Below are 25,547 nucleotides of genomic sequence, written 5' to 3'. Positions count from 1 at the left end.
TTCCTGTGGATTAGGGAGAACGACTCACACAATATTAGTATTGGCTCCAAGGAACACTGCACTTGATTCAGAGTGAAAAATTCACCCTCACTCCAAGTGCCTTCCCCAGGAAGTACAGGGGGTCTCTCGTCTCTCTACCCAGCTTTTCTGCTGGAGAAACCGTTTTCTCTCTGTGCTGCAGATAAACGTTACCCTCCAGGTCTCGGGGGATTCCCAGAGTGACTTTCGTTGAGCGCTTGTTTGTGGAGCAGAAGTAGCTTTATGGTTGCTCATGTGGAAAGTAACACAATAATTCGTATATGATAACACGAGAATAAACTCTGTGTTCCACATACATCTGTAGCTCTCCTTTTGCCACATCTTGTACCTGCTGGTGGCAGGTGTTTATAATGTCATGTTATCTAATGTTATTTTCACAGCCTGCACATGAAGCAGGTAATATCCCCCCCCCCCGGCATTGATGAGAAAATGGACATCAGAGAGTTTTTACCTAACAGCTAGTAGGTGGCTATGTGGACATGAGCTGTAAACCCAGGGGGTTCTGTCTACTAAAACATGGTTTTATTTTCTACCAAAAATAGCTGCCTCTCCAAGTTTGCTTTCATTGTAAAGTTCACCTTCCTTCACTTTCATTCATCCATTTATTTTATTATCCTTTGATTTTCCAGGTCTGGCCTTTTTCAACTTTTTTATTTATTTTAAATTTTTTCATAGAAAGGTTTTTTTTTTTTTAAGATCTTATTTATTTATCTTCAGAGGGGAAGGGAAGAAGAGAGGGAGAGAAATATCAATGCATGGTTGCCTCTCCTGCGCCCCCTGCTGGGAACTGGCCTGCAACCCAGGTATGTGCCCTGACTGGGAATCGAACCATGATTCTTTGGTTCGCAGGCCCATGCTGAGCCTTTTTAACTTTGTTAGATTAAAAGCTACATAGCAGAGGGTCAGATTCAACGAAGGCTTCAGCTGCGCCAGATGCCACCTCAGATCAGAGCCTCCGTGGGTGAGATGGGGCTGCGGCTGTAGCCCCCGGGAGGAAGACAGGTGCCGCTCACAGGGTGTGTCATTCTCTGTGGCTCACGGACCAGTGTTGTGAGAAGGCAGCCGTGCCTGTGTGCACACGTCTTACGTGTGTGCACGGGTAAGAGCACAAACACTTGAGCACATCTGACTTTCTGCTGCTGGGAGGTGTCAGGCTCTTCCACGGGATCGCACGAAAGCGTTTCAAGGAGCCACACACGGGAGTCCGTGGTGTGGAAAGATGCTTCACTGGTGTGGGAGGCTTCACTGGGAAAGAGGCTTCACTGGTGTCTGTCCCACCAGGAAGAAGTCCAACTGTGCCTGCAGCAAGGCCGGAACGAAAGCCTGCGTTTAGAGTTTTTGCTTCCCAATGAGGCTCAGTGTTTTGGAAGCCGAGGCCATCGGCTGCGGGCCCCAGCAGCTGCTGGACTCACAAGGCCGTGTGCTCCCAGGAGAGGGAGCGTGCGAGACAATGGGCCCAGTGTGGTACCAGGTGGTGAGAGACAGCAAACATGCACATACGCAGTGAGGAAAGAGCGCACACACTTCTTTATTCCCCTGGGATTATATTCAGGAGCTTTTTCAAAATGACCAGCTTCCCAAGTTTTCATGGGTGTTTGGTGGGTCCATGTCCCAACCAATCCTTTCCCCTCAGGCCAGACCAACAGGCCTCTTTGGTCAGGCATCTCCTGCTGTGCCTCCCAGCAGCCTGGTGCCTGCGCAGGGATGGTGGGCCGAGTGTTAATCACCTCGCTGGGGAAATACTAGGATCCCCTGGGGTATGAGGCTGCAGCTTCCCCGTGAGGCGAAAGGCCCACGCTCCCCAGTGTATTAATTCAACATCTACTCGCCTTTGCTTCCCTTGTTCTGCATCACAAGTTAACTACCTACAGTAACGTTTCCTTGTTCTGAAAAGAAAATAAACCCCTCACACACAAGCACGTGTTCACACCGGCTCTTAGAGTCCTCGTATAGATTTAACCAATGACACACAAAAGGGAGATAACATGCTCGCCGAGATTTATCTGGCTTCTGGGTGTCCGCGGGCAAACCTATGCACAGACACTCTGCAGGGGAAAAGAACCCCACAGTGTCACGTTGAAGCCTGTTTTCCAATGTAAATGCTGCATTAGAAAGCGTGAAGAATCCCTGGTCCTCAGCTGTTTGGACAAGGATGGTATTTAGAATGCCGCATTTAATGACTTACTTCCCAGAAAATAAGGAAGTTATTTGAAGGACCAAAAGGTGTCAAGAGTAATGTTACCTAGCCCAGACAACTTTTTATATCAGAAGGGGTAGAGGCTCTTTCTGGAGACGCCAAAAGAGCCAAAGTCACTTATTATTCGGGATGTCACAACTGTGCTGTGACCAGTCTGGTATAAGCCGAAACAATGCACAAGGACCCCTTAGAGAAGACCTACATCCGAAGCCTTTAGCTCCTCCGTCTCTCTCCAGCCCTCATGGAATTTCCAAGTTGACTTCCACATCCGTGTGAAGCAGGATATTGAACGTGAGAGCGCATCTTAAATAGAATGTTGAAACGTCGATCCATGGTCATTTATTTATTGAACACACAGACTCTCTTTTAAAAATATGTTTTGAGCAGTGAGGGGTGAGGCACAGTGCCTCACCTCTCAGAGTCCTGGTAGCTTGGGGACACCAGACAAACCGTGGACAGGGGACCAGGAGAGAGGGGAGCGGTGGCCACTCCAGCACCTCGGTGGTGTGGCTTCTCTCGGGTCCAAACGTAACTTGCAAGATGGCCACGCTCCCATCTCTCACCCTTTCCCCGAACTCCAGTCCACAGGCTCCACTTCCGTACTCAGAGGTCCTCCCTCCCAAGAAAAGGGGCATCCGTGGTGGCTTCTCCAGACCAAACTCAGTAAATCTACCCATGACCTAATGTAGGAAGACGAACAGCTTTACGTGCATTACCAGGCCTGTGTGGTCTGGTCCTGGCCTTTCAGTTCAGCTCCTGCCTATGACTCCTCATGTGCATCCTCATAACCTCTATGGTTCTTTCTCATTTTTTAAGGCCTCAGTGGCCCTGGCGGGTGTAGCTCAATGGATTGAGCACGGGCCTGGGAACCAAGCAACTTCGGTTCGATTCCCAGTCAGGGCACATGCCTGGGTTGCAAGCCAGTTCCCAGCAAGGTATGCACAAGAGGCAACCATACATTGATATTTCTCTCCCTCTCTTCTTTCCTTCCCCTCTAAAGATAAATAAATACAATCTAAAAATTAAAGAAATAAAGGCCTCAGTAATGCCGCTGAGGTTTGCCTTCTCCAGCATGTCTTCTTGGCACACCCTCCCCAGTCCTGGGGTCCTGGAAATGATTACTTGCCCTTCAAGGCTGGGATCACCCGCCCCCCCCCCCGCCAAGCATTGCTCCTTTCATTATTGTGTTTTGTACTTAAGCACATAAGAGCAAATAATCTTATTCTTGTATTGAAGGAGAACATTCCCCTCTGTTCTGTTATACAGAAAAGCAGTGGGGGAAAGGTCACATTAGACAAATTCCTGAACTGTCAGAGCTTTTAACTTGCAGATGTCCGTTGAAAACTGCAAACGAGAGACCCTGACATGCCCCCACTTCTGTTGATACGTGCAAACTGTGGAGAATTTCTGTTGAGTTATTTGAGCCAATTGTTGGGAAGCAAAATCTCAAGAAACTGAGACGATGATCCAGAAAGTGGCAGTTTTTTTAATCTATTTTACACAGTAGAATCAGAGTAAGACGTAAGAGGGTTATTCAAAGTCCACTGGAGTGAGATCAGGGAAGTGGGAAAGAGCGAAGCGAGGACCTCTCTGAGACTGAATAAAAAGAAAAAGGAGCGGATGCAGACTTCTGTGGCATTGGTGGACAGAATAGTCAACCGTTACCAATGAAGACGATGAGAGTGACAATGACGGGTTTTGTGGTCTGTGCTCTGGTGCAGTGATGGTGCCCTGAAGGGTATGGGGGGCGGGGGACAAAACAAAATGCCCCTGACACCCCCAAGGCATGTTACCATAGATGCAAAAAGACAACAGACCCAGTTAAGGTGCTTGACCTTTGCTGAGGAAGGTGCTGGCCTAGGACAGAAAGAGCCTCCATGACTCTTCCAGTTGGGAAGTCCTCCTTTCAGACCATCCTGTGTGGTTACTCTGGGTCTCTGGGGCTGGGGGACCCCTGCCGTGGGGTCACCCCCCGAGCTTGTCAGGGTCAGCACATGACTTTTTTCTCCTCCACGCTTCTCAAGTACGTTTGGAAACCAAACCCCTTCTTCACTCTGCCAATGAGCATTTCTTTTGACAGCAAACATGCAAACCCTAACTGTTTGCATTTGAGTCCAGGCTGGTTAAGGGCTGGGGTGTATACTTTTATCTAGGAAAATTCTTGTCGTCTTAGTGCATATGAAATGAATAATTTAGTTCATGCGAAAGGTAGAAAGAGATAAGTATTTTGTGGGAAAGCTGCTATTATGATTTGCAGGCACATTCGGGCTCCTGGCAGGGGACTCTGTACCTGGTCAGCAGGTGTACCCACCTCAACTAGTTAACTAACTAGTTTTACAGGCTGGCGGGGGTGAGAAGCGAATGCCAGAGAAGAAAACTGGCACCAAGTGCCACTGCAAAGGTCACACGGTGACTGCAAGTCACATCAAAAGGGAACCTCTATTAAATTCATTCCTAACAATGATTTTTTAGAGGAGGAGAAACGTTGTATCACGGAGACCAGTTTAGAAATGTAAACTGTGACGAGGCAGGTGTGTGTTTAGGGCAGAACGGGAATGAGGTTTGCAGCAAATTAAGACCTTTTCAGTCCCTAGTGGAAGTGATTGTGAAGCCCTTTCCCACAGATTGTTCAACAGAAAATGTTGTCTTTTCAAACAGCGTAAAACGTGTAAACAACACCCACAGTCTGACACCGGCCACGGGGAGTACTCAGCGGTTCGGGGGTTGAGGGGTGTGGGGTGTCCCGCACCACCAAGCCCTTCTCCTGCCGGGGTGTCTGATAACTGAACTCGGTTCTGACACCGCACCCGGGGGTCGCACCGTACCCGGGGCCCGCAGGTTGAGGGCTTGGCCCTGAGGACTGCCCTCCCCCACCCCACCCCCGTCAGACGCCAGTGGCCAATCACAAGTCCGGGTCATGACCTGCGCCCTGCCTGACCAAACGGCTGTAAATCAGCAGTTCCCACGACTCCCTTTGAGTTCAGTTAATTTGCTAGTGCAACTTACAGAACTCAAAGAGAAACATTGTACTTCCTACATCACAGGTTTAACTAATGAGAAGGTCTCAACCTGAGAGCAGCCGGATGGCCGAGATGCAGAGGGCGAGGTATGGGAAAGGGACCGGCAACTCCCCGGCTCCCTGGTGGCTCCATTGTCCCCGGAGGGCCGCACAGTTGCCAAGATGGATATTCCTGGAACCCAGTCCTTTCGGGCTGGAGGCTTCATTAAATAGGCCTGATTAGGTCCGTAGCTGGTGATCGAACTCCCTCTCCCTGAGGTCACGGTGGGTGAGACGGGAAGTCCCAACCCTGGGATCACGAGTTGGCTCCACTGACCATCCGCCCCCACCAGCCTTAGGCGGCTTCCAAAGTCGCCTCATTAACATAACAAAAGACTTTATAGCTCTCGCTCCAGAAATGTCCTGTAGTTTTTAGGAGCTCTGCTCAAGAAACGGAGAAACCCAATTCTGTATCTCTTGTTACAAGTCACAATGCCACAGTCTGCACATGTATATGCTACTTCATTTAGATTTTATCATTACAAGATTTTGCATAAGGTTATTGAGCCTGAAATCTCCATTTGTCTTTTTTCCTTCTCTCTCTCTCTTTTCTGTATTGTTTTGCCTCCGATTTGCTGAGCAGGTTCCCTAAACACAGGAGAACTTGTGTCTTGGCTGATTCAGCACACAGAATTCCTGTTTTACGCCCACAGAATTTCTAAAACTACTGCAGTCCAATTAAAATGCAAAGCAAAAGTGGAAGTTAAAAAAAGGTGCGGAAACTCTCAGTGACAACGAGCTATTTGCTACTACAGTCTATTGTATTAAAAGAAAGCCCACCTCCATGCTATACACTGTCTTCTCAAAATAATGAGTCACAGAGTGGAACTTGTTATACCCCCGAGAAATGAATGAGCCGAGTGTGGAGATTTGGCAGAACCGCCAGCAGAGGGCAGCACCGCATCTTCCCGACCGCCTGTGAAAGCAGGGATGGTTGTTAGTAGGAGTCCCAGGTAGAGTGAAGTCCACTCATACCCCGGCCATGGAGTATAACACCGCGTGTCTTTTCTTTCCTCCTCTTCCTGTCCATCGTCTCTCCCCTGCCTCCCACATGCTCCCAGGGGCTTTAGGGTATTGTGGCTGGGTCTGAGGGAACAAGATTCCTAGGGAGGAGATGACTAGGTGCGAACTTGCAAATAGTGATTTGAGAACCTTATATGCCACCATCTTGCAAACAGCCGTCTGGGGTCTGAGCAAAAAAGTGGTGTGCATGAAATTCATTTTCGGCCATTTCACCTCATCCTTCTTTTTCCAAAGCCTCCGTGCTCTAGGATCAGCGGCCTTACCCCAAATTATCCAGCCTTTGTGTCCCATGCCCCCTAGTTAGTCCACTGCCACTTGTACCACCAACCAAATGTCACCAACTATGGTGTAACTGTCACTACTCATAACGAAGGGGTGTCATTGACTGTCATCGAAACTGTGAAGTAATTAGCACTTTAGAATTTGGAAGTTGCTGTCCTCTATTCACTCATCAAACTCTCCTTGTCCACCGGCTCATCAAGGGGGGTGGGGGGGACTGATAGTTGCTCCGTGTTTGGTGCAACCTCCTTGAGTTCCGAGGAATTTTAGCCTAGTAAAGCCCACGCACAGATACACACCCTGCAATTAGTGAGTTAGAGGCGAGTACACAGAAGATGGGGAGGTGAATTCAGTGAGTCTCCATGTCTGCATTGAAGGGGGTCGAGCATGATTTTACAGGTGAGGAAGTGACAATTGACCGATATTTTAATAAAAGAAGGTGAAAGTCTATCACTGAGGTAGGAAGGAGTCAAAGAATTGGGGGGGTCTGGAACCAAACAGTTTAGAAGAAATACAAAGAGTTTAGCCTTACAGTCATTGTAACAAATGTTGAGTTGGGGAAAATTGGATGAAAAGCAAATAGTAAATCTCATGGAGAATTAAATACCGTAAACATGAAGATTGTTACTACTCCCATTTTACAAATAGGGAAAGTGGTCCGTCTAGTATATTAGGCAGGAATTTTCCGAGGAGCTGTTTCTTTGTAAGTCGAACCCCAATTACCTGATGCCATCTCAGTTTCAGCTGAAGGGGGTTACCCGGGATGAGCTCCCTTTCCTGGCAGGTCAGCACGACAAAGGGGAAAGCAACCCAAAGGAATCTTCAGCTGATAGAACACCCAAGAGCTTTTGTTTGTTTGTTTTACATTGCTTTTTATTTTGAAGAAAAATTAATGATAAAAATTAGCAAGCTAGCCTACCAGCATGCTGTTCAGACACACACACACACACACACACACACACACACACACACACACCAGCGTGCGCACAGGCAAATGCATTTTAATTGTGACACTTTATCTCTGTTTAAAGATGTGTCTCCTAAGACTGACGATATTGTTCTAAACAATTGCACACAAAAAGCAAGCAAATTATAATGATTCGCAACTACGGGCCCATTGAAAGCCCATTTAAAAAAATATTTTATTTATTTATCTTTAGAGGGGAAGGGAAGGAGAGAGGGAGAGAAACATCAATGTATGGTTGCCTCTTGTGCGTTCCCTGCTGGGAACTGGCCTGCAACCCAGGCATGTGCCCTGACTGGGAACTGAACCACTATCCTTCAGTTTGCAGGCCCGTGCTCAATCCACTGAGCTGCAGCAGCCAGGGTGAAAGCCCATTTTTAAATCTCCACAAATGCCTGGTGTTGCATCTCTTCCTAATCTGGGGTCCAATCTGCGGTTACACCTCACATTTAGTTTGTAGTTTTTGTTTTGATCTTTTTTCATCATGAATATTTCTCAGCCCCGTTGATTTTTTCTAAGATACTGAAATTTTCAGAGTCCAGTTTTTTTTTCAGGTTAACCCTTTGTTTTGATTTATCCTGATGGTCCTTTTGTGGTTAGATTGGAACTAAACATTTTGAGCAAGAAAACTAAGGGTAGAGGTCTTCTCAGATGGCACACAGCACTTCATCATTTGATAAAAGCTGTTTCTGCCCTCTAAATTCTCTGTGGACCAAGAGGGAGGGCCAGCGGAGGCTAAGTCTGTCCCCCGCGGGATCAATGCAGTTCAGGAAATTTAGCGTGCCTCCTGTATTTTTTGAAAAAGAAAAAAAATCCCCAATTTTATTTCAGCAATTTCTAAATAGATTTGACATAACCTTTCCCCGTGCGATCAGTGACAATAATCTTGCAAATCATAATAATTACTATATGCCTAATGAGAAAACTGAAAAACAAAGGTCATGTGAAGCCTCAAGTTCACGTAGTTAGAAATGATGGATCCGGGACTTGGACCCCTTCTAGATGTAATATTCTTTCCTGTGTACATCAGGTGCTCTCCTTTACTACAAAAACTTATACCGTTCCTCACCACTAGAGGGGGGAAGAGGACTAGAAATCTTTTGACAAGTTACCAAATGAACGCGGGGCAATGCTTACTGCTAGAAAAAAGTCTATTTTTAGGTGTGCCCCCTCTTTTTCGTTCGCTAATTTTAAATGAAAATAAACATAGACTATGCAAGAACATAGTTAGGTAAGAAAATGCAGTTGAATTTTTTGTTTACAATATGTATTATTTACCTGAAATCATAAAACATAGTACACGCACTTAGTGTTTAGGGTGCTTTTCATGAATCTGTCCTTTTCTGTTTAGAGAAAAGAGCGGAAGTCACGATGGACCGTGAATTTGACCTTCCTTCTAATACACTGATTTATAGTTAAAACTCCCAAATAAGTCTCTCCGTTTCACGTATTTAACTACTACAAATGAAACAGCAGTATGGCTCATTCATTTTTTAAAGCTCACTCTGCTGGAAACATATGGGCCAAAGATATTTTTTGCGCTGACTGGATTACAAAAGCAACTCCTCTCTGGACCATTAGTAAGATCCTACATTTTTAATTGCCCAAAGTTACAATATTAGTGCAATAGTGTGATTGCTATTTCTACTATTTATTTAGTGAAAATACTTTGTTTAGTGGGAAGATAAAGTATAATAAAGAAACACAGTTTTCTCATACAAACCCTATGAAAACTGGTACCCAGGAGGTACTGGGTAGATTTCAGTTTGTTTTATACTTTAAAAAATGTTGGGAAGTGCTACAGTGAATAACATTTAAAAAATCAAAACTTAATTTAAGTAAAGTGTTAGATGAGGAAAATATAAAGTAACTTTCAGTGTTACAAAAGGAATAATTATGCTAGATTTTAAAGCAAAACATTAACATTTAAATCTTCGTTCTGTTCTGCAGTCCGAGGTTGTGCAAAAGTTTAATGAATAGATACAGTGTTTCAAAAATCTCTTCTTCAGACCGGTTTGCACACGACCTGGGAGACGGGTGGGGCGGGTGCGAAAGTGTCCGAGGTCACGGGGTCACAGCAGTTCACCCGGCAAAGCTGCAACCCGCTTCAGGTGAAGACCTTGTGCTTGGCACACTCCGGGCCCTTAAAGGGCACCGTCTGCTCTGCAGTGGGCCGCGGATCTGCAGGTCTGACTTCAAAATGAACCCCTCTAACCGGATCCACGTCCTGCGATCCTGCTACGGTTCCTTCTCTCGCCCTGTTGCTTTAACGGTCTACACAGACGCCGAGGAATCAGAGGAGACCCTCTGGTCCTCGGCTCGGCCAAAGACGCAGGTGTAGCTAAAGAAACGGGCACGCGCCCGTTTCTCTAAACGTGGGAAGTATTTTCATTGCACTTGAGAGCGAAATCCTGGCACGTGGTACCGGGAGACGTCATGATACCTTCACCACAGCGGGTCCCCCAATTGGGGAGGTGACCCCAATGTAGCCCTGCCTGAGGGCAAGGGCAAGGGCGTGCGGGAGTCTGTAGGCCTGTGTGGATACAATAGGAATTTTTTAAAAGACCCTTCTCAAGTAATGGTCTTAATCACGGTGCACTCCCTCCTCTCACCACAAGGTAGTGCTGTTGACTTAGTTTATCCCTTCCCCGGAAAATATTTTTGGTATTTATTCTAAAGTCCTACTATGGCTTTAGGCAATTATTTTGGGAACACCAAATAATAATTCAAAAAATTTTGTGTACATTTCAGAATGACAGTGATCTGGATTAAAGTCAACTTCCCTAGAATTTCTTTTCACTTTTCATAGCCATTTTTAAAGAAAAATAAACAGGGTCCTCGGGTTATGACTATCCATCAATAGCAGCCACACTTTTTTGCAGGCAGAGTCAGGAGATACGTGCGTCAAATTCCTCTCCTGGCGTGTGGTCGTGGGGCCATGTTGACCACAGGATTCTGGTGCTTCTGAGCCATCCGTCTGAAAGCTCAGTGTCCTTCGAGAAACGACACGCGGTGACAGGGGGGCAGTTTGGGACGCCCGCGGTAGGGCCTCCTCCGCCTCTCCAGTTGGCAGAGAGGGTGAGCGTGGGAAAGGAATCTTCAGCCGGCTCTGCACTGGCTTCCTACAGTTCTCTGTTGACCTTGACCTTGGGCATAATGGCAAAGCAGACGCCCTGCTGCTGAGCTGAGCTGATCTTGGGCTTACACGTGGGCCTCACACCTTCGGCTCAGCCGAAGCCACGAAGCTGAGGGTGTCCGCGTCCCTGAGCTCTGCCCAGTAAGAGTTTCAGCCACGAGCGCTCTGCTCCGGGAGACGCTGGGTCCAGAGACGCAGCCAAAGTCAAGGAAGCACTTCGGGTTCCCGACCGAGACTTGCTCGCCTGTGTAACCTGAACAGTTTAAAGGGGCGTTGGAAATGCGTTAGTTAGATTGTGGCGCAAGGATTTGGGGGGTTCGCGAGCATTCGGACTCGCCTTTGTTTAAGAGGCTGTGTTTTCTGGTGTTTGCAAATGACATGCTTTGAGAAATTAAGATAAAAAATAGTCCGAGCGCTTGCTAGTCCCTCTCAGGGGAGTTCATCATTCCTTCATCTAGAAGCTTCGGTGGGGAGTGGGGAAGTTAGTTCATCTGGAACAACTGACGAGGAACAGTCACCTCTGTCCCGCGGGGCTGTAACTGCTGAGCACGCGCAGGGCAGCCGGGAGTCTCGGTGCTGTCGTGATCCCTGGAGGTGCGTGGGGTGAGCAAAGGGGACAAGCAGGGGCGGGTGGAGCCCTACCTTCGGTGCAGAAGCGCTGCCCTTGGACCAGGACCCATGACCTGTCCTGGCTCTGTTGACGTCTCTCCTTTCTCTGTGTGCGACGTCCTCACCCCCTTGCAGGTTCTCTCGGGAGCAGCGCGTTGAGAGAGAACCAGAGGTTACATTTGGTCCCAGTGGGAGGGTCCTGAAGATTCACTAGTGTTTGCCAAGGTCACGGGGGCACGCGGGTACAGAGAACTTGATCTGGAGGTTATATTCTAATTGCATATTGACTTTAGAATAGATTATGTTTGAGCAAAGCGAGAGGCAGAACTCTCGTCCTAGGTGTTAAAAGGAGAGAATGATGGGATTCTTGATTTCTATTGAAAAATAAGTGATTATCTATTACTAGCTTCTCAAAACATTTGACGAGATCGAATTTTTCACAACCCTTGTAGATCACATTACTGATTTTCATTACTCATTGTTTCCTAATGATGAACTGGTTCCAATGGCCGGTCTGGAAACTTAAAACAAGAACAAGTTCATGGGCTTCTATCTTCAGAGGTCAAGTTCTTTGGGACCTTTTTCTAAAATTTCGTGGGAAAGAGGCAACCTTCTCTTCCATGTGTGAGGCTTAATTAAAGTGAGTAAGAATACAAAGAAAGACCATTTAGTTCCTTTCAGGATATTCTGACTGCACGACAAGGCATGAGATCTGGGCATGAGGGGCCCAGAGAAATCCCAGCAGGAGCCCCTTGATTTGCACAGCACGTTGCCCAGGACTGGTGAGATTGCAGGTTCATGTGCAGAAACCCTGGGCTCAGTCCCGGCCCAATTACCCTCTTGCTGAGTTCCACGGATGCATTATTTAACCTCTCTGATTCAGGTGCCTTATCTGGAAAATGGTCGTAATTAAGATGAGCTGTAATTATAGGCCTAAAGTGTGTTGGATGATGGTAATTTATGATCAAATGGATTTGACAACATCATTGGTTTTGTTATCATCTTTCAGTCCTTCAAGGACCATGAGTAAATGATTTCATTTCTCTTCCAGCTAAGAGAAAGATATTAAATATATTGTACGAGAAACTTGGCAAGTATGTTCAGGGAAAAATGCAGCTTAGCAAGTGTGGACATAATTACAAATTGCTTTTGGAGGCATGTTCTCATTTTTAAGGAATGCTTTAAAAAAGCAAGTACTTTATTGCAAGAACAAAGGTGGGAAAGAAAATATGAAAAAACACTGTATATTTTGAAATCTGGTCTTAGAAAAAATAAGGCTAACTAGTAAGTGAGATGTTTTGCACTAATTACAAGATATGATACAGAAAGTGCCTTGGTGTTTTTTTGCAATTTTGTCTATAAGATTCATTAGAACCTTTAATAATTACATTGAATTACAGGAATTCCAGTTACCACATAATGTAACTTAAAACAATATTTAATTATTGCAAGCCCCTGATAATACATTTCCATTTTCAGAGTGGCGTTTCTAATGGTTTTAATTTTTTCAAAGCTATTTTGTTATTGGCTTTTTTTTCTTCTAATTTGAGAGAATCCTTTGGTGTGGAGAATGTTGGCAAGTCCTAGCATCATCAGCCTTGGCTTTGAACCTCCTGTTCTTCACCAGCCAGCCTGGAAATGCCGTCTCCTCACCTGCAATACAGAGACTTTCACACCTGTTTTTAGTAAATGTGGACGGAGACACAGGATGAGATGATCTGTAAGGCAGTCAGCCCAGGATTTCAGATGCTGAGATGTTCGGCTGACCAGTTGCTCCCTCCCTTGTTGTGCCAGATGCTCCCGTACTCACCGGGTGTGTGGGTGCCTCAGCGCCCACTTGGAATGTTCATGGAAACCTCTGAAAGCTGTTTCCATGAAGTTTGACAAAAGAGGGCTCTTCCTCATTAACTAAAGATATTTTGGGCCTAGAACAAAGTGTTGTTCAAGTTCAGAACCATGAAAACACTCTAGTTCTCTCAAGGACCTGCCTTGTAGAGTAGGAGAGTATGCGGTTGGTTCTGGGAGTATTTTTTTTTAAACTCACTACTTTATTTTTTCGAGATTTGATTTATTTATTTTAGACAGAAGGGAAGGGAAGGGTGGGAGAAAAAAAGGGAGAGAAACATCAATGTGTGGTTGCCTCTTGCACACCCCTCACTGGGGACCTGGCCTGCAACCCAGGCACGTGCCCTGACTGGGGGTCAAATCAAAGCGACCTTTTGGTTTGCAGGCCGGCGCTCAGTGCACCGAGCCGCACCAGCCAGGGTGAGGCTGGGGCTTTCACAGGCCAGCAAGGAGCGTCTGCAGTTCCTCCTCAGGTCTTGCCTTGGCGTCGCTGCCCCACTGTGCCATTGCTGCCTGCGCTATTCTTCCCACAATTATTTGCTTTTATCTAGAGTTCTAGTGCTCAGTTTTCACAGGAGCTTCATTTTTTTTTAATTCAAAGAATTTTGTGGTCAACATAAATCTTTAAATAACAGAGGTACTGTCTTTTACTTACATAACTTTACTGTAAGTATATGCTATATTTCATTGTCCCCACATAACCATACTTCCATAGGGACTAGTATTTTAATTTTATAAAGTGAGAAGCCGAGGCAGTTCGTAGGTTCCCCGACACCCCTCCAATGCAGTTCTGTCCCCTGAAAAGTGTAAACAGGCTGTTTCGACTGTGACGAGCCAAGTGAGTTGGTGGTCCTGAACCCACGCATTCCCTTAAAAACGATGCAGAGAGGTCATCTCTCCATACGGCGTTTCCATAATGAGGAGTGTGTACCTCCGCAGAAGTCTTCTTAAGAATAGGGTGCGTGTTACTGGAAAACAGCACCCCATGCCATCCGGATGGAATGGAAGCCTGTGGCTTCTCTGTGGAGCCGAACATCGAAGGGGGGACCTGCTCCTCCCTCAACAGTTAGGTGAGCCTGTTGTGGCCCCTCCTGTCTTGCTGCTGGAGGAATATCCTCGTCGGCAGCAAGTGGGGGGTGGGTAGGAGGGAGGAAGGAGGGGTCGAAGACCTCAAGGCAACGAGGAAAGGGGCTATGTGTTGAACTCTTGACTTGGGTCAGTACAGGTTGATTTGGGTTTTGCAGTGTTCATTTTTTCCTGCCTTTCCACCCTGACCCCATGGAAATTTGAATAAATTGTACCTGAAGAAGAAAGTCCAACATCTTTTGAGGGAATTCCGTTATAATAGGAGTCCAGTTGATTTACGATCAACCTTACAAGGATTATTTTGATTCTGGGGGTGAGTGCTGGGTTTGAATGAGGACGAAAGGTAAAAACCCAGCTCGACTCAGAATCCCAGAACGGAAAGACCTTTATTTCGAGGGAGGCAGCTGGCTGGGGAGCACCGGGAATGAGTCCTTTCTCGCTCTGATAGAATCCACAGTACAGAGCCTATTTTTCTATGATATGAAAAGTTGCATTACCAGTGAAATGAAAACTGGCAAGTGGCGCTTTGCCTTGGTGACCAATGACAGTGCGGGCCGGGTTAAACTGGAAGGAGAAACCGAGTCACAGCAGCTGACGAAACTCAGCTCCAGGCAGCTGTGGGCCCAGGTTTCTCTATTTTTTCAAGAAAACCCCAAATCTAGGGCTCTTGCCCCTCTTACTCTCTCCTGCATTTCTCTCTTTCTCTCTCTCTCAGTGTGTACTTTAGTGATTCCCTTCACATTGGTTCAAAATGTTAAATATTGTGCACTGTACACAAAATACAACTGTGAGCCCAAAGCAGCCCTGCATCTCAGGTTTGCGCCTTCTGGTCGAGTCTAACACGAGGTCCAACGAGGGGAACGACTCACCTGGATCTGGCAAACAGCAAAGGCGGCCTCAGAGCTGAACCGCTGTGGCCGCCAGCTTGCTTCTTGTACTGTAACAAAGTTGTGTTCCAAGGGGACCGTGCATTCCGGTGGAGATTGAAAATGTGTTTGCTGCACTTGCCCGGCTCTGTTCGAGGTTACAAGAACTCAAGAAGATGGGTAGCTGTTCCAGAGATTACTATTAAAGTTTGTTTCTTGAGGATTAGAATATTCTGCTTGCCTATCAACTGCCTTCTCTTTTGGTAGATAAAACGCGTGTTTACTGTGTCCTTCCCTAATTTTTCTGTGGTCCAGTTGCTATGCACTATTAAAAACCAATATTTTGTAATAATATTAAACTTGAAATTAAATTAATGCTCATGTAAGTGATTAACAGAATATAGTTGGTGGAAAACATCAATGCATGTGCAGTAATTGAATTTTATCATGTAATACTGTTTGCTCCTTCAGGGAATGTCTCTTTAAGACATTCTACTTACAAACTCCTTGCTCATTTAAAAACACAAATTAATTCTGAAACCTGCTCAGAGGTTCTTTATCTTTCTTTATTGCAAACAATTAGCTTAATCAATTAACAGCTGAAATTGTATCTGTAGTCATTAGGTTTAATTGCTGAGAAATATGTCGTGTCTTTTTTATTGGGAAAAATGTGTCACCGTTTTTTTTTTATCGCCTTTTTATTTTCCAAGGGCAAACGCTTCGTAACAATAAATTAGTAAAAGCCAAATCAAGAACGTATATTATATACATGAATGCTCGCATACAATTATTTTTAAGATTATACATGGTCCTGACTATGGACATAGACATCATATTTTAATATTTGGACAGCTTTACTCTGAGAAGCCTCACACTGCATTTTGACATATGAATGTCATATACCACCTCATATGTCATTTATGCTTGTATTAGATGTCCTTCATACCTTTATGTAAATTTTAAAGCAGCAATATTTTAAGGTAATTTCAGACACTTGAAATTATATCACAAACCAACTATTTCTCAGGCAATATCAGCGCTGCATTTTTCTCTGTCTTTACATGGAAGAATTCACTCTGTCCTCCGAATGCATGTAACACAGATGCAAACAGCATGTTGCTCACTCCTGGATGGACGATGTGTCTCTGGGTGGAGAGGTTCGATCCTAGCGTTGCCCCAGAGAACCTGAGCTGAATCACATACAGTTGCCAATTCGCATTTGTCGATACAAAGTTAGCATGCTGTGTTGGCAATTTCCTTCTGCGTATAGTTGTCATCTTGTTATATGCTAATGTGATGGCTTTGAAATGTTAAACACTTTCATTTTTCCAGGTGAAATTTTCTTCCTCTCCAAAATTCCCGTACCACCAGGAATTTGTAAAATGATGGTTTCACACAACTAACATCTCCTTTCACGATGTTGGGAAAGCCACGCAGGGCATTTCCACTTCTGCAGCCTTTCTCTCGGGCTTTTCCTCCTAAAGCAACTCATTAAATCAGCAAACACTTCTGTGCAACCCAGTCAAGAGACACTAAAACCTCACCAGACTTGGGAATATGCCTGAACAGGCGCAGCTGTGTGTGGGCATCACTGTACTGTCCACTGCTGTGAAACTGAGGTGTCCTTATATCGACATTCCATTGAACCAAGGGTAAAAATCTCTTTTGAAGGCTGTCTGCTAGCCTACCATGTATACACGCTCATGCACACATGAACACATATACACACATAATGCCCAGGAATTTGCATTTTAGCAAATGCCCAAGGGAGGCTGAGTGTGTACTACGGATCAGGGAGCATCAGTTTGCCATGTAACCTAAGTCAAAGGGGTAGGGATTCTGAGACCCTCAAATCAGAAGGATTTGAATCCTTGAGGCACCCAAGGGCACAAAGACCCCTAGGTCCGAGGGAGACGTCTTCAGCTGTAGATTATGGCTCACGTGGACTGAGGGCTGGGTTTGGGGGTAGATGCCGCCTGGGTTCAAAAATCCCAGGAAATACACCTTCTTAAACCTTGTGCAGTTTAGGATAATTGTTGGATTCAGCGAAGCCAAAGAGAAATCAAAGCATTCATTAAATGAAAAAAAAATCAAAAGCTCATTTCCTGAAAACACTCAGAGGGTGGGTGTTATACTTCTAGTCTCCCACTTGTTTATTTTTCCCTTCATTTCGTGAACATCCATTACATCCGTCCACGGTGCCGAAGGCTGAGGAAGTGAGGACGAACGACAGAGCCCCATCTTCAAAAACTCACCATCCACAGGGGTAGAGGAGCTACAGTTTTGGTGGCTGCTTTGTCGTTGAAGTTGAATGATCCCAGTCCTCTCCAAACACGAGGTCTGAACTGTTTTCCTTTTACAGATAAAGGAACCACGTGTCAGGAAGGTTAAGTGCCTCGCCCCAGATCTCCCAGCTGATACGTGGTAAACCCCCTTTATGTTGTCCCCTGGGTGCACCTCTGCTGGCTCCCAGGGAAAAAGAAAACACCACAGACTCAGAAATAGGCCTGTTGTTACGTGAGAGGGATGCACAGGGTCTTGGAGGAGCGTGGGATCAGCTTTAACTGTCTGCGCTGGTTAAAACCAGCCTCCGCCTCTGAAAGTGACTTGTGCCCCAGGGCTTGACTGAAGGGCATCGCTATAAACCTGAAGAGAGAGGTGTTTTCCCCAGTTTTACAGACAGCAAACACGAGCAAGCTATGTTAACGTGAAACTCTATTTTGTCTGTATATCCATGCAATGTTAAGACTTACTAACTTATTCTTAAACCTTTTTTGGAGTGAGTTTTCCGTAACTGATCATGTAGGCAAGCACAGATGTATAAAAAATAACACCTATGGCATCACGAGATGTTTTTTATTACATGTCTAGTAATAGATCAGAGGTGGTGGACTGAGGGGCGTCTTCAGACGTGGAGGAGGAGGGCACCAATGGGTCCTCACTGTTCTGCATCACACGCGGCTCTGCCATCCAGACTCGGACCTCACGCTATCAATAAGTCTATCTCTGAAAGCTAAGTTTAAACACGAGAGAGAAACTGTGCAGTTCCTGGATGTGCCTCCAGTGTAAAGTGATCAGATGATTCTTCCATAAAGCACAGGTTCTGAGTCAACAGTGCTGATAAGTGAGCAAGGATTACAAGAGATTAAGTTAAAAAAAACCACCTGATCAATAGATCTGACTTAAAGATGAAAAAAATAATGCCAAAAACTATGGTAAAAGCAAAAGCTATATCAAAGGGGCTATTACTTCTAACAATATCATAAACAGCTAAAAGTTAGGGGCATTTCATCCATAATCTTTAATTCTCCTAATCTCTCAGGCATGAAAAATGGTGGACAACTTGTACAACATCACAGAAGTGAACTTGACAGCCAGGATCAAATGGGCAGACACATATGCTATCTGTTCAAACCGCTTAATTCTGACCTTTGGAGAAAAAGGGGAGAAAAATCTTTGTGTTCAATCATCTTCCTGGCCTTGAATTTATACTTTCAAAAATTCAATAAGGGGTGTTTATAATAATTATAAAGTCACAAGGATTCTTTGACTGTACTTTTTAAATGTGTTCCATATACAACAATATGATATTGAGTCATCTCCATGTAGTTTCAAAATATCAAGCATTGTAACACTGATAACATGGAGCAAAACTCACTCGTTGAAACCAAAAGACTTCTTTTTCTGTGTAATGATCAAACGTATGGGTTTAATCACTTGTTATTTGAAAACTAACTAATAAAGTGATTTTACCTGTGAATCTGCTGACCAGCTAATTATGACCCTTCCATCTCTACGTTATGTCAATTTCAAAAGGAGTTTTGAGGGCCCAGCTTGCTGCCTATGCCATGTCAAGCTGACCTCTTGTTTCCAAAATATAGTTAGAAAAGAAAAGAAAAATAACTCACAAAAATTATGTCACAAAACAATAGAGACCTCAATGTCATTTAACTCTCCATGACGGTCTATTGCTTCCATCTAAAGAATGAAAGGTAGTTACATGTTCTTTGGAAAGAATTGTGTCTCTTCATGTGATTTGAAAAATATGTATTTTTTTTGACTCAAAAGAGTGTTACATTTACAAAAATATTTGACAGCATATACAGAGGGCTCCTGTGTAACCCACACCCAGTTTTCAGGATTGTTAACATGTTACATTAACCACAATGCCATTTATCACACCCACTGCATCAATATCCATACATTATTATTAAAGCCCATGGTGCTTTATGTGGCTTTCCTTCATTTTTAATTTTAGTCACCATGACTCCTTTCCTTCCTAGATATGACGGCTTACTCAACCTTGTATATTTTGCACGGCCTCCATAGTTTTGAGGATTGCTGGACTGATGGATTGTAGAATATTTCTCCCATTTGCATTTGTTCAGTGTTTTTCTCATAGCTAGATGAGAGTTTTGGTTTAGGGAAGGGCGTCCGCAGAGGTAACCGGCCTTTCTTGTTGCATCGTAATAAGGGTGCACACCCTGGATGTCGTCGCTGTTAGTAGCCTGGTGCGGGGTGGGTGGTGCCTCCCAGGTTTCTCCACTAGAAAGGCCCTCTTCTCCCCCTTTCCTCACTCTACCCTTTGGAAAGAAGTCAGCGTGCGGAGCCTATTCTTAAGGGGCATAGATCTATTTTTCACCTCCTTGAAGAGGAGCCTCACTTGATTTATGTGGACTTCTTAGTCAAGAATATTGCCTCTGATGAATCATGTTAATATGAACTCTTCTTGTCCAAGAGATGTGTGTTCATACCAGTTGAACAATTGTTTACAGTTTGCGCTCATTGTGTGCTAATTTGCCTGTGTATGTTTTCTTTTATTCCTTCACGGTTTATGTAATAAACGCATTTGGATTAAAGATGAGAAACAAGCCCACTTGATAAAGTAGCTAGACTAGAAGAGTTCATTTACTGGGCTTAGTTTTAAATTAGTTGTAAATCTAAACCCAGAGTTCTTTCAGCTCCAGGATGAAGTAGAATGGGGTTTTACGGCTAAATTTAAATTGAACGTGAAGAACTGGATAATAAAAGAAAAGATAGGCAAGTATGAAAGCTTTCATGGCTAGCCTTCTTAGTACATTTCATAAAATTGCTAAACATGCTATTTATTTTGTCAAGACTAATGAATTCGAGAATAACATTTTATTATCAGAATGAAATATAACTTGGACACATGTGAGAGGACAGAGATTTGGCCATAAAAATGGCCATAGTAGGAACATTGGCGTTCAATGTAGAGGAATTAGAAAGAATGTATCCCTCCAGAAAGTAATATTTCAAAACATGTGCTATTTGAAAGTAAATATGGGAAGCAGGTTTATCTTCCCTCAAATTAATCACATCATTCATCTCATTATAACACAGTGATAACAATTGTAGGTATTTTAAATGAGAGAAAATGTTTGATAGCAGATTTAACTTGCGAGAATTCTATATCACACTTGACATATTTGTAAAAAGATTTAAAATTAAAAAAAAGTTACTTGGCTATTTTCTAACAACCTGGATGGAAGTGCCATTCACTGTCTAGCTCTCTCTCTCATCTTTGGGCTGTGCTTTCACGTGGAATTTGTATTGACTCCTGACCACCAAAAGTAGATAGTCCTAGAGGGTCAGCGTGAAAAAATGGGTTGCTTTTCATCTATTAACACTTTAAACCATTAAGTCAATCGTATGGACATGTAAGTATGCTAAAATAAAAATGTGAATAACATGAAAAACCATACTTTATAACTTATTTTTAAGCTGCTATCTTTAGGTTTTTAAACAATAGATTATTCTTAACAGATTGACATCCTTGTATACGGCATCAGTTTCTAATGGACAGAAACCACGCACTGATCACAGGTGGTGTGATGTAGTTTTGTGCATATAAAGTGTAGCAACAACTATGGGATGTACTGGTGATGCTGCTGTCAGAGTGAATCCAAGGAAATTATTTTGCAGTCAGGTATAATGATCCACAACCTAAAATATTCATAGAAATTAAGTAATACATGATTTAATGTTTGCATGGACCAGTAAATGCTGTGCAAATATTGAAATATTGCTGTAAGTATCTTATCTGGAGAGTTTTCTAAGGGGCAATACAAACTTGTTAATGGTGGTGGCTTCTGTTCATGCATAACATCTCTATCGAGAGCTTAACGACTGTTCAGTATGGAAGAGATGGGGAGCGTACCCTCTGAGAGCTGGGTGTTATCAATTCCATTTATAACAATTTATAGCCACAATAAATTGTGCTTGCATTTCCACCAAATTAGAGCTACTGTATTATTATTGCACAGATGATTCATTTACGAAGTATTATGAATCTTTTCAAAAATTTCCAAGCTGCTCTGGCTGTCTTCTATCAGGACAAAAAACCTGTTGGTTATAACAACTCAACAAACACCTACACCTGCATTTAAAGTGAACACCCATGGTCAAGGTCCTGAGCTAGGAGCCAGGGGATACCAAAAGGCATAAGACACAGCTCATCCTTTGAAACAATTTTATATCAAGTTAGGTGCACAGAAGAACTTTAAGAGTATCAGTTTTGGAACTCCAAGTTCTTTGCTTTTGTTTTATTTGATAAGTACTTTTGATTGACTGATAAAGCCATAAATATATTTGAATTTTTGAGTAGCATCTGGAAACAGCGGTACACATAATAGCCATTATGATAATTTCTAAATAGTAGTCAGGAGATGGAGCATGTTGTAGTAGAAAGAATATTCACTTTCCAAACACATCTGAGTTTGATAGTTCTACATCACAGCTAATGAGCTGTGACCTTGACTTAGTGCCTTATCTCTTCTGGGAATCAGTTTTCTCACCTGTAGTAGGTAAATGAATCCTAACTTTCAGTGTATCTGGCAGGGTTCACTGTAACATATATAAAGCTCCTTGTAACCGCTTGACAGAAAACAGGTGCGGAAAACTCCTGGGTGTTTGTCAGTATTAGAATAATAATTCTTGGGCAACTCCTTAACTGTTTTAAAAAATACTTCGTTTTCATTATCCAATTTAACCCTTACAGCAACTCCTGAAATTGAGATGTTCACAATTCAGTCCTTCTGACAGGAGGCCATTAGGGGGAATTCGACACCTCTGGGAGTGCATCCCGGTCTTTCAGCTCTAGGTCCCGCCCTGCCGTAGTGGTTCAGGAATTGTGGGGATTTGATACAGCCCTGTTCACACCGAAACCTTTGTGCTTGGCTTTGGCAGAGATAGGAGTTCTTGAAGTCTTAATGTCCCCATCTGTACGCGAGGGCATTGTACTAGTTTATTTTCCTGATTGTTTTGGGTTCTGTGTACACTGAGGGTCCGTGTAGCGTAGCTGTCAAAGGCATGGGTGTTGCAGATGAACTCCTGGGTTCAAATGCTAACTCTGCCATTCACTGGCTCTGTAGCCTTAGCCAAGTCACCAGGTCTCTCTCTCTCATTTTTCTCATCATTGTGGGTTAATAGTACTTTCTTCAAAAGTCATCATTGTGAGGAATGAACAAATTCAACTGTGCAAAGTCCTTAGCATGAGATCTGGTCTAGAATAAACATTAGATAAGTATTTTCTCTGATTATTATGGTGAAATTGCAACATCAGATTCGTGGACTCCAGGTGAGCTATTTTACGCTTTCTAGTCATCCAGTAGGTGTGCTTAAACAATTAAATAGCAACTTCCCCACGGCTCGGTTACATCACCGTCCTTGTGTGATGGCGCAACCGCTAGCTCTGTTCTAAAGATTAGTGATTGGCAGACATGGCCACACATACCCGGAAGCAGTGTCCCTCTGTCCAAAAATATGTGTAGCCCAGACTGGTGTGGTGCAGTGGGTGGGGCCTTGTCCCTCAAAGCAGAAGGTGGCCAGGTCAGGACCAGTGCCTGGGTGGTGGGTCAGGCCCCTGGTTGGGAGCCTGTGAGAGGCAGACGGTTGATGTTTCTCTCACACCTTGCTGTTTCTCCCCTCCTCCTTCTTCCTTCATTCCCCTCTCTCTAAAAATCAGTAAACAAAATCTTTATAAAACAGAAAGGTATGTATGTATGTGCATCAATGTGTAGTCAGCACCGAATCTTCTCCCGGTCCCCAGTTGACCCAATGAGTCTGTCTCTCTGAAGTTCTAGAACTAGAGGGTCTGTGTCGGTGTAACTTCAGAAACCAGTGGCCCCAGCTTAGGCATTGGCGGGGGCACCAGCAGGTATAACAGAAACTTCTTTGCATAGGAATTCCTTAAGCATTTAAGTTGCAAGCATTAGATGCACACTGAAAGTCGTGTTGGTAAAAAGGACTAGAAGTCTGAATTCTATATGCAATTTATAAGCCAGAAAAAGGGGAATCGTGACATATGTAACAGTGTGAACAGTAAAAATAAACTTAAAAAAAGGAAAAAAAGCCCAAGTGTTAAGAATGAAAATGTTCATGAAAATCTTTACAACATACCACATTCATGTTAGATGTCACTAAAATAGTAATTCTGATAATTTAACGAAGACCTGTTGGAATCCATAAATGTAATAGGTAAATATTTGGCAAATTGCTTCAAAGGGTGAAAAAAGGTTTTACTTCCAGATGTGGACTTTGACAACATACTGCGAAAATATGCATGCCTAAATTATTGTTTAATAATATTCCAGTGTTACCTAATTTAAGTAGAAATTTTATTCATAGTTTCCATACTTTAATTTTGCTCTGTAAGAATTTCAAACAGCTGACATTTTCCGAAACAACTACTAGCACAAGGCAAAAACAAAACAAAACAAAACAAAACAAAAACAGACAGCCCCAAACCTGCTTTCGTTCCGTTCTTTCCTTCTGTATTCACTCTCTCTTTTTTGCCAGGTGGCATACATGCAGTGGTTCCATGGAGACCATACAATGCTTGAGATGATTGAGAAAAAGCGTTGCTTGTGCAAAGAAATAAAGGCTAGACAGAAAACGGAAAAGGGCCTTTGCAAACAGGACAGCATGCCCCTCCTGCCCAGCTGGAAGAAGAACACCGGTGCAAAGAAGTGCAGCCCTCCACCCTATTCCAAACAGCAGACGGTATTCTGGGACACCGCCATATGACTGTGCACAGGACGGTGTGAGTTCCACGTGACTTACCGCCAAGAGGGAGGTCGGCTCAGACACGTGCTAAGGAACTTCCACACCTTCTTTGTTGGACTGGAATACCAGCACTCCCCTGGAAAGCCCACGGGGAGCTGTGCCCACTCACGGCAAGTTCAAGATAAAATGTCTATTTCCTTGCAATTAAGGCACACTTATTGATCACGGATTATTTTGAATCCAGAAGAGATTAAGATGTAAATATTTTACTAGTTTATGGGTGACCCCTGAAATAATACACATTATACGTATATAAACGACAGAAATGTCAAGAGTTTTACTATATAATTTCGGTATTAACTGGTTTGTTATCTCTTTTATATATGTAATCCCTTGATGCCTTTTATTATTGATTTTTGCAGTTAGAAGATTTTCCCTGCCCACATTTGTCTTCTGTAGAACAGCTCACAGCTATAAATGATGTTCAGTCACATACTATCTGATCTGGTGCTAGTCAAGTACAAGTTGAATATCACATTCATTAAGAACACCTGTTGCTTTGTAAGTTCTTAGGAGTCTGACAGGAAGTGAATGCGAGTGTGATGCTAACTTTGGGTGTCCACATTCCATCAGCACCAACATTTTGGCTACTTTGGCTTCATAAGAATTTCTGTTTAATACCGCCCCGATGCCAAGGGAATGGTTAGGCAGACTCCAGAGAAAGTTACTAGGACATATGTAGGCATCCCAGCAGAAACATTTCCTTTGGCATTGACCTTAGGGACACGCATCCTTGCATCATTGATCTGATTGGAGGAGACCAGGGTTCACTGTGACAAGGAAAGGAACAAGGAGTCAAAAGCTAAGTAGCCTGACACCTTTCAGGAAGGTGGGACCTGTGGCATGACAGCTGCTGCAATCGCTGTTTCTGAGGAACTTTCCACGCAGATGTCCGCTTCCCCCAGAAAATGAGAAACATTCACCCAGACGCATGTACATCTTTCAGGACTCTGAATGCCAGTCTTTCCCCGAATTTAGGTATGTTCATGCAATAGGAATTTTTGTTCATTTTTTCAAACTGGTTATTACCATATTTTGGGGATTGTAATCTCCTGCGCATGATTCACACCCATTCCTACCGATTATGACGCCGCGACCAAAGACGTATGACCACCGATGGGTTTCGTTTTGTTTCATGGAAGAAACAGGAAGTGCAGGGGTCAGGGACAGGGTGGGTTCGGTTTGATGTGGTGGTGAAATTTACATTAGACAAATCCTATATATCTTTTAAGAATAGCTTGTTAGTTGAATATAAATATTGCCACAGATGAACACAAAGGAAACTATCACTTATATTTTGTATATTGAAATTACTATTTATGCTTCCTAAAATTGACAGTATGTGGTTCTTCTTTAAC

The 25,547-nt window shown here is 43.8% G+C and overlaps 1 protein-coding gene across 1 annotated transcript in view; it reads left to right on the top strand.

The window, feature by feature from the left end:
* The window catches only part of NYAP2 (neuronal tyrosine-phosphorylated phosphoinositide-3-kinase adaptor 2), a 200,477-nt gene extending 176,094 nt beyond the window's left edge, over positions 1 to 24,383 (top strand). Inside the window, exon 6 of the mRNA XM_037139116.2 lies at positions 23,923 to 24,383. Coding sequence (XP_036995011.2) covers positions 23,923 to 24,150 — 228 coding nt within the window. The 3' untranslated portion in view covers positions 24,151 to 24,383. The remainder of the gene's footprint in view (positions 1 to 23,922) is intronic.
* The last annotated feature ends 1,164 nt before the right edge of the window (positions 24,384 to 25,547 follow it).

This window comes from Artibeus jamaicensis, unplaced genomic scaffold, assembly GCF_021234435.1.
Source record: "Artibeus jamaicensis isolate MK-2021 breed Jamaican fruit bat unplaced genomic scaffold, CSHL_Jam_final contig_1015, whole genome shotgun sequence".
Lineage (NCBI taxonomy): Eukaryota > Metazoa > Chordata > Mammalia > Chiroptera > Phyllostomidae > Artibeus > Artibeus jamaicensis.
Note: the sequence above shows the minus strand (reverse complement) of the source record. Positions and strands in the feature narration are given on the sequence as shown.